This window comes from Vanessa tameamea, chromosome 5 (genome assembly GCF_037043105.1).
Source record: "Vanessa tameamea isolate UH-Manoa-2023 chromosome 5, ilVanTame1 primary haplotype, whole genome shotgun sequence".
Lineage (NCBI taxonomy): Eukaryota > Metazoa > Arthropoda > Insecta > Lepidoptera > Nymphalidae > Vanessa > Vanessa tameamea.
The window spans coordinates 11,116,903-11,132,188 of NC_087313.1; the positions used below are offsets into that span (position 1 = coordinate 11,116,903).

The 15,286-nt window shown below is 31.2% G+C and overlaps 1 protein-coding gene across 1 annotated transcript; it reads right to left on the minus strand.

The window, feature by feature from the left end:
- Positions 1-535: 535 nt before the first annotated feature.
- On the minus strand, positions 536-15,082 carry LOC113392387 (uncharacterized). Its single transcript, XM_064220800.1, has 24 exons — positions 14,654-15,082; positions 14,300-14,470; positions 13,363-13,622; positions 12,801-12,973; positions 12,206-12,296; positions 11,501-11,734; positions 10,782-11,043; positions 10,148-10,317; positions 9,871-9,994; positions 8,984-9,053; positions 7,890-8,156; positions 7,219-7,279; positions 7,099-7,142; positions 6,706-6,801; positions 6,139-6,629; positions 5,255-5,615; positions 4,158-5,074; positions 4,059-4,081; positions 2,442-3,996; positions 2,213-2,353; positions 1,978-2,094; positions 1,359-1,565; positions 1,154-1,277; positions 536-738 (listed from the first exon to the last, which is right to left on the minus strand). The coding sequence occupies exons 1-24, from the start codon at positions 14,918-14,920 to the stop codon at positions 620-622; spliced, it is 6,345 nt and encodes a 2,114-aa protein (XP_064076870.1). The 5' UTR covers positions 14,921-15,082; the 3' UTR covers positions 536-619.
- Positions 15,083-15,286: the final 204 nt, after the last annotated feature.

Below are 15,286 nucleotides of genomic sequence, written 5' to 3' on the forward strand. Positions count from 1 at the left end.
AATTACCAAAAAGCTAAGTAAAAGCAAAATATATTTGTCTCACCTTTTGAAAATCTTTCAACTTCGGTAGATTTTAATTCGGTTTAATTTAGATTTTAATGTTATCTTAACATATGAATATGATATGAAAATGTTGATTAAACAAATGAAAAATTCTGACACATTAATAAGATATAAGACTTAGAACTATAACCCATCTACGCTACAGATCCGCGCGCGATTTTTATGCCCGTATTTGATACGCGACTAGTCGCGGTGCCAAAAAACTACATAGAAAATTATGGGTTATGGAACTTAAAGCGCCCCTTATATAGATTTATCATGTAAAATCCTGAAAAACGCCTTTAACTAATCTTTAAATGTCTCTGAGTGTGGCAGTTAGTTATAATAAAAAGAACGTTTGATGAAGCGGATTTCAGTATTTTTTATGTATAGACAGTCGAACGAGGAAATAAAAAGGCTAATTTTTTTTTAAACTTATATTTTCAACAATTTGTAATTGATCAAAAAAATCAAATTGAAACGTACAATAATTTAATTTAATAACGTAAATTTTTTTTATATATATATATTTGCATAATATTACAAGAATTTTTCAAATTAAGAATAATTAGGGTTCTCAATCATCAGAATCGATTGCATCCGTATCCAATGAACTGACATCGGCGTCAACATCACTCGTAATTTGTACTGCATTCGTATTCCTTACTCTTTCGAATACGTCATTCACAGTATCCCCTGAAAAATGTTTTAATGGTTACTGTAATACATTTTGTTTTCAATTACAGATTTTAAAAATAATTTAAGTAGAATTGCTTTGAGTGACTTGTTCACAGATGAAACAAAGTAGAAAGATACGAAGAATAACATCGATGTGTTCATGATCAATTTAAAGTAAATTTTATTTTAGAGATCAATATTTATTAACTATCATCCACTATTTTGACCACGATTCGAAATTTTAAATAAAATCTAAATCTGATGGATGTTTATTAATACACCTACAGAGTAACGAAAAAAATCGAAGTTTTCAAAATCAGAATAGTCCTGCACATATCATTTTAAAATACATTTAAAAATATAAATAAATAATACAATAGCTTATAAGTATTGAGTACGTATAAATCATCAAAAAGCAATACTTTTGTCTCACCTTCAATGCTTCTATGAGTTTCATTAATTTCATCATTATCAGTACTGACTTCGTGCACGTTCATTGGTTCGTGAACATACTGCGTGTAGTGAGGAGTAATCGTTGATAAATCTATTAGTATGGGCTGTAGCAAGAAAGCATTTATTTTATTTTCTTAATTTTGACTAAAGATCTTTTTATTTGGTTTGGTTTTTTGGATCTTAACCTCGTTTTGTCCAGACGATGTTGCACTCGAACTAAGCGAGGTTCCTCTGCCAGAACTGTCTTGGGACTGATCACTGTGCATGCCCCTGCCATCACCAGCGCCAGCGCCAAAACCAACTCCTGGTTCCAACGCATTGCCATTCACATCAAATACTGGTTCTCCTAATGGAATAGGAAGAAAATCCTCCTCAACTTCTGATTCTGCAATCTAAACAGTCTTTTTGCTTTTGATAGTTTTAGTTAGTACAATTTCTATGAAAACTACAATTATAATATTTTATGTGCCTACAAAGTACTTTTATTTTATATAGAGATAGGTGACACCAATCTTCGGAACTAAGATAGCGATATATCCCTTGTTCCTGTAGTTATCCTTCAAATAGGAACAACGATTATCAGATAAGTGGGTGGTACCTACTCAATCGGGCTTGCACGAAACCCTACCACCAACTTCTTCAAATTAAGCAAGATATCAGAAACGGTGCTTAAAATCGGTCTAGAGGACAGACATCGTCATGATTACAATTTCAACTACTTTTAATATATCGTATACAATTTTATACTACTAATATATTATTGGATTTTTTTTTTTGTACTTAATATATTAATAGTTAACTTACAGATGGCTGCTGGCTGATAATATTGAAGAGCCAATTCGGAACATATATATCATCTTCATAGAAACACGATTCGTAAGTATCAGAAGATCGACTAGACACAAACAATTCCTCTGAAACCTATACATTAAAATAAATAACGAACAATATTTAACTTCTTATTTAAATGTAATTTGTGAATTTCATAAATATTAATTTCTAAATAAAAAGCGTAAATACGCACAACATATAAACTTACAGCTTGTCTTGCAGAACATAATGCTAGACTGCCAGTTTCAGAATCAATTAAGTTGACACGATCTATTCGATCACCTAATAATGATCCACTATTCATTGAAAATCCACTAAACGCTTGTGCAGCTAAAAGTCCGTCTACATTCTGTGAAAAAAATACGAAAATAATCTAAATAATAACCGTTAAATCTAAATAGTATCTAAATTTGAAAGCATAAACAAAAACAACTCACAGTGATAACGTTTCGATCGTTTCGTTCAAATATATCTTGTACGGAACTAACATTTAAAGCATTTTCAAGTTCATTATCAGCAAGATAATATTCCGAAAATTTAGAAGTAGATATTGATGATAAATCGCTTGATTTTAATGAAATCGAATCGATTTCTGCATTGTTAGTTAATGGTTTAACTTCTGGAGAACTCAAAATTAAGTCATTTTGACCTGTTCTCGAAATTTTATCTAATGTGTTTTGAATTTCGCTTTCTAGTGTGCTGTTTTGATTAGGAATCACTGTTGTAATACTCAACGGTGATAAACTGCTATTAAAACTACTGTTATTAATATCTTCTCCGTTTAATATTATGGTTTCAGATGCGGAAATGATGCTGTCATTTGAATTACTCTCATTAATATGTATTTTTTGCTCTATTAACTGTCTTATAGCAGACATAATACTGCTTCTTGTACTATGCAAAGACCTATTAGCACTGTTACTAGGAGGACTGTCTAATGTGTCTGAATTGTCATTCTTATCGTTGTCTGAATAAAGTGATTGTTCATCTTCAATTGATTGTAAGGTCGATACATTATTATTCGAACTTATACTAGGTGAACATTCTTCTTTGCAATCAGAATGGCTATTATCTAAATCATAACTGTTTTTTAATAGTTTGTTGGAATTTAACGCATCAGATAAACAATTATCGTGTTTATTATTTGAAATATCGTACATCGTATTTGGTTTTTTTAAATTATTTTTCATAACTGCTGGTGGTGTTAACTGTAATTTTGAATGGTCAGTAGCTGCTTGCGCCATAAAAACACTTTTTGTTTTTCCAACAAAAGCACAATTACTTGTTTTTGGAATATCTTTTTTGGAAAAAAGATTTTTTGATGATTCCGGAATATTTTCTTTGTTACAGCACATTACCGCAGGCTTGTTAGACGACTTTTTATTGCTTTTATAACGTTTGGAGCAATTTTTGTTTCTAAGAGCTTTATTTTCTGATTCAAAGCCCGATTTGCTTCTATCCGATGATGGAGAGTCCCTTCGATGTGCTTTATTACGAGTGAACACAGCACGAACAGTCGCTACACTATTAGGCGATGAACATGGAGAACTATTCTGTGATGGCGGGCTTCGATTCGATTCGATCGATCGATTTAAAGTATTACTGTCAACAATTTCTGTAGTAGTCGTAGAAATTGGCTTATTCGTATTGCCCTTTGTTTCATTTTCATTTCGAAGTACTATAAAATTGTTATTAATTTTCATGTTTTCCGTAAATTTGAGTAACTCTTTTGTAATTTCCTCTTTTAAAGCATTAAAAAAAACTACATTATTTTTATCACAGCTTTTTACTCTAGGATCGAAATTAAGTGTATTATCACAATTTTCGTTAGAAAGTTGCCTTTTCTTTCTTATGGACATGGGCACATAATCATTATTTTTAAAACTTTTGAGATCATCTTTGTTTTGACGTGTAGCGTTTAAATCAAGCGCATAGTTTTTGGAATAAAATTGTTTTTTGTTTTGTGATTTTTGTGACCTGAAAAGTAGATTGCTTATATCAGCTCATTAGCTCAACATAATTACGTCATTCATAGAACAATTAATTTGCCATACCTCATATTCATTATGGATGTGGCCTAAAATTTTTAAAAAATTAGTATAATTATTAAATAAAGCATAATCATGAATGCATTTAAAATACATAATATTTACCTTGGTTAACGTTTTATATTTATTTTTGTTGAGAGGCTTCTTGTTTGCTTCATTTAGTTTAATTTGTTTAACCGTTGATGTTATAGAATGATGCGTCGGTTTAATTACATTAAAGTTCTTTAAAGTTTTTATTGCATCCATGTGTTTTTTGGGATTTGAGTCCTTTTTCTTTTGGAGTGATTTACTCCGTCTTATAATTAATTCCTGAGAATTTTTTGAATTTACCCTACGCAAGGGTCGTGAACGTTGCCAGTTACCTTGGTATACAACATCTTCAGAATATATGCGTTCTTTAAAGCTGTGTACATGAATACCTCCAAAGATTAACTTATTTTTTGCATAGATATTCTGAGATCTCTCGGTCAAATTATTAATTTTGCTAAGGTGTTTCACTTTATTTTCACTCGCATTTTTTGATGAGACTATAAATTGGGTTGGCGGTTTTGTCGAACTACATAGACTGCCGCAAAGTTCTGTACTTGAATCTTCAATTTTAATAATGCTACATTTCAATTTTTCTAGTTTAGTTTCTTTTGCATTTTCATAACGATTAGATATGTTTCGAATTTCTTTATCATCAACCGCATGTACAATAGTTGGGCACTTAATTCTACTCGTATCGATAATATCAATATCTGAGTCCTTAATTTTGATACCCATTGCTATGGGCAGGCCAGCTAATCTCGGTGCAGGGTCCAATAATTCGGTACACGTACTAAAGTCATTTGTCTTTCTTTTATGTACTCGTATATCAGCAAGTGAATTTTTGATTTTCATACCATTTGAAAATAAATTTGGTATTACAGTTGATGACGTCGTTGCCGATATAGTTGCACATGTTAGAGAATTATCTGGTCCACATTGAGCGTCTGTAGATAAGTGTCGAACTCCTTTTGAAGTACTTGGTTCGTTGATATCTATTAAAATATCGTATATTTATGGTTTTAATGCTTAAAAAGGTAATTGAAATCTAAGTTCAAATATAATTGAAACATATTTTATTCGAGTTCACCATCATTTAAAAAACTCAATGTCTCTGAAATGTAGTGTACAGGAAAAAAAAGGAGATAAAAATTGAAATTCATTAATATACTTACCATAAATAAAAATCGTGTCAGACGATAAATTTTCTGTATCCACGTTTCCCTTTGAAAGAAAATCATCATCTTTTGATATATTTATTACTGTCTCCAACACTTCATTGTCTACAATCTCAAAATCAATAATTGGATCAATTCCAATATTACGACGTAACGCTATTGATTCTTCGCCATATTCTGATACTATTCCAACAAACAAACTATCTTCAGCAGCAGCTATATCGCGTAGTTCTTCAAAAATATTATTAACCTTTTCAGTATTCATATGACCCTCCAAAGCCGAATCTACATAAACATCTTCCACGGTTTTTTCTATGTATTTTTCAGCATTGCAAAGAGTTATCATACTATCAGGAATCTAAAATACGAAAAAATATTGAATATTGAACACAATTGTTTATGTAACAAGGGCGCATGGTGCGCCATCTTATTTATTCATTCTGGTTGGAAAAGAGTGTCAATGGGAGTTGAACAGCGCTCTAGTGAAGCGTCGCGTCGATGGTAGCGAGGCAGCCATCTTGGATGCACAGTTACATTCAAGATTTCCCGAACACCACGTTAAAAAACGTTGAAAAAACTTATTGAATTTGTGAACAATAATTTGAATATACGCCCGCTTATCATGAACAATCCTGATATCGGTAATAAAGTTTCTATAAATAAATTTTTTAAATAACACAAAGTTTGATCAAATTGGGTAACTTTATATCCAAATCCAAATATTTACAATACTTTAGAGCTTCTCACTGCAGTTTGTATTAGATTTGCTTTTGACCTACGCTTACATAAACGCGCCTTTTTATGTAAAAATCACTGCACCTCATTATTTTCGAAGCAGCATGTGGCTTCGTTCAAGAAAAAATATTTTTCAAATACTTTACCGGCTTAGATAATGTTGAGCGCAGCTTCTGGTGCTCTTTTATTTTTCTGTTTTTGATTCTGTATTGACCATTTATTAGTTTACTAGATACCTTTTTAACAGTCTTTGTTTTAGTTGATTTATTTTTGAACGCTTTTTGTTTTGTCGCATACATTGGCTCAAGCAGTGTATCATTTACTTTACACACACTCAACTTTATAGATTTATCAATGTTTGTTCTAGAGATATCAGTTATATCTGTCGATGGACTTATTACTTTGCTATAATTATCAATATCGTTTGATTCATTTGGAAGGGTTTCATTAGATGCATAATTATTAGATTCACAGCTAGGACTAGAGACTAGTTCAGTGTGATCACTATCTTGGAGTGCTTGTGGGTTTATTGATTTCATATTATTAACTTCCTCGAACCCGAAATGATCTATAGTTACATTTTTTTTAAATTCTTCTGCTACCTCGTGTGTTGGACTGATATCATTGTTATAATCATCTGAAATCAATACAACTCGAATACCGATGTTATCAATTAAGTTCTAAATACGCATTTAAAATATTATTCATATTACCATATTCTTCTAGATCATTAGTTGTTAAACTAACAACATCATCAAATTCAATATCATCGAACTGAGCTTCTTGGCGAACCTCAACTATGTTAAAATCTAAAATAAAACTTAAATGTCCAATAATATGATTATAGGGATGATTAGATTTACTAGTGGCGGATTTTTTTAAAGTCTGCCCGGGTCGTTACGTTGCGTATATATTAATTAAAAATAAAAATAATAATTTGGACTGTGATTTAGTCAGTCTACGCAAGGGTCACTTATAACATCTTATAACAAATAGTCAATTGTTTTTACAATGCCAATACCGACGGATAGAGGTGCCACATACCGTCTGGTGTCTCATCTCTACATTCTTCCTATAAAATAAAAAATGATTGATAGTTATTATACCTGATTGCGCCACAACATCGTTATATTTAGAAACGATATCTTTTCTGTAAATACAAAAAGGAATTTAATTGATTGTACGAGAAAACATATCCAGAAATCCTAAACATAAGCTAAACTTACACTGTGCTGTCATCGGTTGAGAGCGTGTTAATAATATTTTCGTCATTGTGTTTTACATTACCTGAAATTAAAGTTGTGTACTGAATCAGCCAAAAAACATTATCTTCTGTATTACCGTAATATGACAGGTACTTGTAAAGAAAAATATTGAAACTTTGTACTGGAACCCTTGTGAACGAAACTCAAACAAAATTTAATTAATAGCTGGAACTTCATTAGAGGTGAAATATTTTACCAACTATTTTAAAAGATTAGGTTTCCAAATAGGGCTGTCTTAACCCAGGGTGCAGAGGCCTAAAAATTTGGTAACCACGCGTTAATTGGTGCTTCGCCGATGGTGACGCCATTATCGGCGACCAAATCTCTTTTGTGGGGAGTGCTTGCACCTGCAAGCAATGTTTTGGCGATCTCCAGCCCAGGTGGGCGCTTGTTCTGCTTAAGACAGGGCTGTTTTCAAGATATATCTCATCAAGGGCTTCATATGCCGTGGCATATTATTTACGCACGATCATATAATTTATTACATGTTAAATAATAATTCAAAATTAAGTTATAACAAGGATATTCTAATTTAATACTAATTTAAAAATTATCCATACATTCTGACAGAACTTTTTATATTCCTTAGCCATTAAAAAATAATAACGTTAGTTATATTTCAATGTTCTCACAATATTCAATGGAATTTAATGGATAGCTCTCAAGGAAGTGTCGTCTCCTTCTTTCAATAGCCTTTTCTGTTAGAGTGAGTAGATCGAATAGCTTGCACTGCATCCAGCTAGCCGGTGGTGGGTCTTGGCGATCTTTAGTTGTGTAAAGAGCCAATTTCATCAAGCGACATACAATGCGATCCAGTTCTATTGTAATATCTTCGTCCGCGGTAAGTAACTTACGAAGTTTACGGACTTTCTGATCAAGAGCTCGACGAAGACATCGACCTAAGAGCGTTTACGATTGTAATTTATAATAATTAATTATGAAGAAACATACTTTATTTTTAACTGTAACTTATCTGTGTGACATTCGATTTACGTAATTGCCGACACGTAGGTGAATATTTTTGTTTAAATGTGCGTCATAAATAAATTAGTAGACTACAATCATTCGTTTCAATATGAACTCATTTAAACTCAAATAATAAATGTATGTATGAAAACATTAATTGTGGTATAGGTATAATATCCACTTAGCTTTTGCCACATTATAGGTTAATGCAAAATTACATATTAATCTGTACGGGACTAAATTAAAATGGAAAGACACGTAAAATGTAAGTAATTAATTGAATAATTACTGTGAAAGCTTTATATTAAAAACGTTGCTTCTACAAGATAATTATGTCGTTTTGACAGATTTCGGCCACGGTGCCCATCTAAGGGTGATTAACCAGCTACTCGGGGCATATGCGCAAATACAACACTCTCTTTTCCTACACTCTCATAATCCAATGGGTTGGCAAACGAACATGACCAGAAAACCGGTACTTAGAGTATACACGCGTACAACTTCTAGATTCCGGGGTCATACTTAGGATTTTAATGTCTAGCAACTAGACCAAAGAGGCAGTCAAAGCCAAATAAATATGTTTTTAAGGGGGGTGATTAGTTAAACAGTGCTGTCTTCTTCTTTCGTATTAAAATTCTATAATGAAAGAAAGAGATAAATCATTGTTTAACTAAACGCCCGCCAAACAACGTTTATGAGAAGTTTCTTAAACAAAATAAAGTCTGACTATTAAAAATTATGTTAAAGACTTAACGCAAACCATTATAATCCGGTAGAGTCGTCGCGGTACCTTCTGATATTGTATTGGAACGTACATCTGATGTGTCCCACTGCAAAAAGGTCAATTTGTTAAGAATATTCCACTTACTAAATAATTATAAACTACGATAGCCTACCTAATCGTTTAATATATATTTAGTATTATGCAATGAATATATTTTAGCAATATTATTGAGATAATATGATAAAGATTTTTTTTATTTGGTTTTCTGACTTAAAAACGTTTAGATGATCAGCTATCATCTACTGAGAACTCAACATTTCAATGCTTGTTTCAATAAATGATAACCGACCAAGTTTTTGTAGAGTGTGTTTAGTTAAAAACTGTTATCTCGCTTACTCCATCATTAGCTTGTCATTAGAAAGAAAAAGACGGTATAATTTAACTAGTAACTCCATGAACAGTATTCATAGTTCAAGCCGTATATCATCATATCTGTCAAATAATTTAATATGTCAAATAGTAACCGTTCGGAAAAACAAGATGACGTAATTTTGGGTATAAATATTAAACATATTCTCATAAAAGATAACATTTAATTACTTATAAAAGTACTTATTACTAAAATTAAAGCTTAAGCTACAGGCCGTCTTTTAAACTATTTTAACTATATTAAAAACAGTCTCCATTTAAGATATAAATTTCAAAACTTAACCCATTGAGAGAAAACAAAATTAACTCAAAGTAAAAATATTTGACTTAATAAACGTTAATACGTTTAATTACTACATTTGACGTTGAAAGTGCATGGCAATCAAAAAAAAAAATCTATACTCATTTTCTTACAAGTTTGTTCGTTAAAGAGAGTTCTAACTTTAAAAACTCAAATTAAAAAGCTAGCTAACAAATTCAAACTGATTGTTTACATCAGATAAAGAGTATTCTTGTAAGTCTTCCTCTTGTGTATGCAAGGACATATTGTCCATCGTTAGTCGAGTGTGTATCACTACATCGTCTACGACGTCATATCCATTCCACTCGAGAAGATCCCTGAAAAATATACAAAAAAATTGGGTCATTGAATTTTTTTAATCAATATTTTAGCCAATAGAAGTAGGGCAAAGGCATTTTATGGTTATGCCAATGTCAACAAAAGTTTTATCTGTGTTATTATTATATGAATATATTTTATAAGGAACATACTTCACTTTGTCGACATCGGTTGTAATATGTTCCACAGCTTCCATTAATTGGCGAATAGGTATTTCCAGCTTCTGCGTGTCTGTTGTGAAATTTTCAGGTTGGTCGACGTCTATAAGTCTATTGATTTCCTCAGATATAGCATCTAGGATGCGGCATTCATCCGATTTAATCTACATGTGAGAGGGAGTTAAATAAATCTAAATGTAAGATTAAATACCTACTATATGTATAAATTAACCCATCGCAGGAATAAGTATCTTGCATATTCCGTATTCCCTTCCTGGTTCCTGGGACCAGTGAGCTGGGTGTCTAATATAAGTTTTACTTCAATAATAATAAAAAGACCTGCTTAATTGCTGGTACAGCAACCCAGTTTCCAGGTATGTGAACATCTAACACTGCTTCGTGTTTACAGAGGTGAGCCAATAAAAGAATCTATTAAGGATATTCCTATATTTTGTCAAGGAGATTACAGAACGGCCTTGGGGTGGTGGCACAGGTGACAGGAATAAGGAATCGAAATTTTCTTAAACTTTTTCAAATTTTTATCATATTTTCGAAACTGAAAACTAAACTACTAAAAAGATAGACTTTTTGAAAGTTAACATAAATTAAATTAAAAAAAAAAACTAACCTCAAAAGGATAAGCATATTCCCTGACAGTTTTGTAGTACTGGTTCCAGTAAGGGGCGTTTTCGCCCCAATTGATATTGCACCAAATGCTTCCTAGGATGTTTCTATTTGATTGGTCTTTATTAAAGTTGAGCATCTTTGTCAAGTGTCGAATCTCGTCCACAACTTCTCTAGTATGATCAAAATTATCAGTCTTATTTTTCGCCAATAAGCCCAGTGTGACTTTTGAGAACTTCTTTACTTGAAGCATTGAGCAGTTCAATCTGAAAATATTAAGTATCAACTATTAGCACAATGTAATTTTATAGTAAAAACATACACATTCTTGTAGTATTTAATAATAAATACTAATACTAAGTTGAACGATAAAGTGTAATAACAAAATCTGCATAATTAGTCTGATATTTGAATATTGTATTGAGCGAGGAAAGGCAAGCTTAGCTTAACTAATCTCAAATACATAAGTATAACAAAAGAGTTGTTAATGCTAACAAAACTCTAATGGACTATTCTCATATAATTATACAAAACATATAAAAACTAATTGAATTAGATACTTATACAATAATAATGCTAACAAAACTGGTAAAATATAAAACACACACACTGCAAAGTGCGGTAACACTTATGATTTTTTTTTATACTTATGTAAAACTAAATCATTGACAACAAAATTACTTTGTATTATAATATGATATTTTACATTAGTAAACATGAGACCTGCTCGCAACATCTTCTATCTCATACACTCTATACATCCTTTTCCTTCTCGGTATAAGGACATTTACGTACACCTCATCATCAAACAAGAAATTCTTTTCCAACTCATAGTCCAAATTACATTGCAACATCTTGTCTTGGGAACCAAGATTATCCAACGAAAATGAAGGTGTTGTAATAACAATTGTCATAAAAGACTGCTGATTTATTAATAGCTTGGTATAAGATTCATCACTGACAAGGAAAAAATTTTAATAATATGAAGGAAATGTTTAATAATTAGTAAGTTTATATAGGAACATTTTTTTACAAGAAATCTAATTATAAAAAAGTTAAGTTCTCAAATCAACTTATCAAAATAAAAAAAAAAAACATTCATTTTGACTTACTAAATACAAAATATTTTAGTATCTATATTATATTAAAACTATAAACCAGAAAAAATCGTTTCTTCGTCTGAATGTGCTCATTTCATTATCTATAAGACAGATTGGAAAAAAGTGTTTGTGTTAAATAGCCTATTTATTGAAGAAAGTAGCAGTAACATGAAACAGGGATGAGACAGTGCAGAGCGACATTTAAACTTTTAAAGGTATGTATGTTACAATATATTTAAATTTAACCATAAACAAGTGTGGCTTAGACACTGTGGCAAATGTAAAATTAGCATCAATATTAGTTTGTAGACCAAAATATAAATCTTACTTGTTTTCTAAATAGAGCATATTATCTGAAATTGAATCTGGAGTCTCCCAACTGTCAGTCATGTCACTTAAATTATTAGGACTTGGTGCCTCTGGAACCAATTTAAGTATTGAATTAAATTTCACAAATACGAACGAAACGTTTTTTCATCAATACGAACAATTCCTTTTTTAAATTAAATAATAATACTTTGTACCAGTTTAATAAGTAAATATGCATAAATAAAAAGTATTGGTGATTGTAAATACAGCTTTGCTTGCCCTTAAGCTGCTAAGCAAGTGGTTATATGGCGCAAGAGATACAATATCAAATTTTAAGAGATGAGTAGGATATACTTTGTTGTGCATTGTACTTCACCTGTTCTCTATATTTACAGAGAAAATTGACAAAGTTCAGTGTGCTTGCATTTCAAATTAAATGTCTTGATACCCATATGTAAAAAAAAAATGTTATATATGTTGCTTAATATTCTAATTAAATGCAAATTATAAATTCTTGTGATAAATAGCTTATGAAAAAAAAAAACTAATAACAAATTCCGAGGATACTTTTTAATTGTGTATGTCTTGAATTAAAAATTAGTAATACTACTAACTTGCAACAAGCGCCAGACTGTTCAAATTTAAATCTGGCTGTTTTTGATAATCCTTTGCATAAAAAAGTGCAAGTTGACTGCAACATCCAAGATGTAAAGTATCAGGCGGTCCAGGACCAATTCCTTTTGACACAACTGTGTATTGTGGATACCGAGCAACAATGTTACTACACCTGCAAATAATATTATGAAGATTGAAATTTTTTTTTTTTTTATAAATGTAGCACTAACATAAAAAAACATTAATGATAGAAAATATTAACTCCTAACAAAATCAGTGAAGTGTGTCTCTTAATCATTGTTCTTATTAACTTGCTTTTAGACAGTCTTTGAAGGTGCAATTTTGTAATTAATCTGTACTGAGCTTTCTAATAAGTTAGAGATTTGAAAGTTTGAATTTAGCTCAGGATGGGATAAAAAATGCAAGAAAATGTAAGTTAACTTCTCCTTAACATGAAACCATTTCAATGATTGTGTTTGATGGTCCCTGAATAGTTTAGTTTGGATGCAGTATGTGTAATTTAATTGAAGGCAATTAGTAGTTACTTATGTCTAATATTACCAGTCATGAAACTGTTCTCTGCTCCACTCAAAGAAATGGTCAAGCCTTCTAAGTCCATTTTTTTCTAGGGCTTTGAAGAGGACATTAAAATCCCCATTGGGTGTAGTGATAATTGCAACCCTAGGTTTAATGAATCCAAACACTGTATGAACAAATCTCTCCAAATCATGAGGAAGCATGTGTTCTATCATCTCAATCGCTATAACGGCATCACATCCTATCAATCTATAGTCCGGATCTGCTGCATTACCTTGGAAGAGCTGAAATAATAAAGAAATGAAAAATCAACTACTGATATTTGATAAGTATAATAGTATTATACTTGAATATATCTGGGTGCTTGTAAGAAACTTATAAGATACAAAGTCATGCAGGGTAGTATACTAAATTGAATATTTTTCACATAATGTTAACTAATCATTACATAGTATAAAACAAAAAGTTGCTTACCGCTGTCTGTCCCTATGTATGCTAAGACCTTTAAACATTACACAATGGATTTTGAATCAGGTTTTTTTAATAGATATATTGATTCAAGAGGAAGGTTTATGTGTATAATACAAGCACAATACAGTAGAGAAACACTGATAATTTTAGAGGTTTCTAAAGTATGTCGTAAATAAACACATTTTTTGCAAACTCTGGTCGAACCCTATGAGATAGATCAAAATAATGTACTACAGTATTGTACACCTTAAAAAGGGCCTTAAAAATTGTCTACTATGGTATATGTCTATCTCTTACGGATAGCCCACAACAACCATTTTTTATCCTTTACTTTTTAAGAGAAATAATGGCTTATTTTTGAAGCAATTTTAAGCAATACAGCATTAATCCTTATTAAATTAAGTACTTTTTAATTTATTGTGCATTTATTTTGTTGTTCGATATATAATTGAAATAATTTATTTCAGTAAATCTTATATTTTACACTTACAGTAACTTGTAATGGACTTTCTCTCTTTGAAACATAACTCTCACATTCAAGAAGGTCAGAAGAACATCGGACTGGTATTGTTTCAATATCAACACCAAGGATATATTTCAAACCTGGTACATCCTTTAAATATTTTATGAAACTCATATTGTGATAGCCAAAATCCACAACCTGTGAAATTAAAATTATAGTTGCTAAGACTTCTTTCATAGTATTAATCATTTTTATTAAAATTTGTTTCTAAAATATTGTCATTTGTCACACACATCGTGTGAAATATATTATATTACAATATAGGTGAATATTTCGGAAGAATTTTCCAAGCAGATTAAATTTGTTTTGGTTTTTTTATACCTTTTCCAAGCTTCCACACCAACGTTCATCCATTAGACAATCTACGACTGCGGCATAACGCTGTACATATACTGGTGGATAAAACACTACACCCTTTTCATCATCAAATTCCGCAAATACGTGTTCATCTGAATCGTCATCATCATCATAAATGTCATTTACTTTGAACTGGAAACTCAGTCTTTTGTAGTAAGGTCTTAAAAATCTATCTAATACGGCGATCAGTGATTCGCGAAAAAAAATCAAAGTTTGCAGTGCAATTATCATTTTAGAGGATAGGTAATAAGTATATTTAAATATGTAACATTTGCCTTCTGATAGATGTTAGCGATTATTACATGATGTTCACATGTTTACTACTGTTTTGTTTTTTTCTGTCACAAAATTTCTTGCCGGCTGTCATTCTCGATTCTACCGCAGAATTGTCAAATGTCATGTGTCAAAAAATGCTGTCAGTCACATTGTTATTGTTTTTCTAAAAAAACATATTCTAAGATTTTGGCACTATGATAATACACCTTGGTAAGTTTTTATCATTCACTCCGGATAATCCATTAGCCAGTGCCTGTACCCCGAGATAACATTTCGTTTTTCTAATAAAAATTATTTGTTTTTAATATTACATCGCCATAT

Bases quoted from the DNA above. Each gene is read 5' to 3' on its own strand.
- LOC113392387 (XM_064220800.1), bottom strand. From the start codon at position 14,920: ATGATAATTGCACTGCAAACTTTGATTTTTTTTCGCGAATCACTGATC. The intron at 14,471-14,653 runs GTATAAAAAAAC...TTAATTTCACAG, and splicing joins GGTGTGGAAGCTTGGAAAAG to GTTGTGGATTTTGGCTATCA. The intron at 7,280-7,889 runs GTGAGAACATTG...CTTTAATTTCAG, and splicing joins ATTAAATTCCATTGAATATT to GTAATGTAAAACACAATGAC.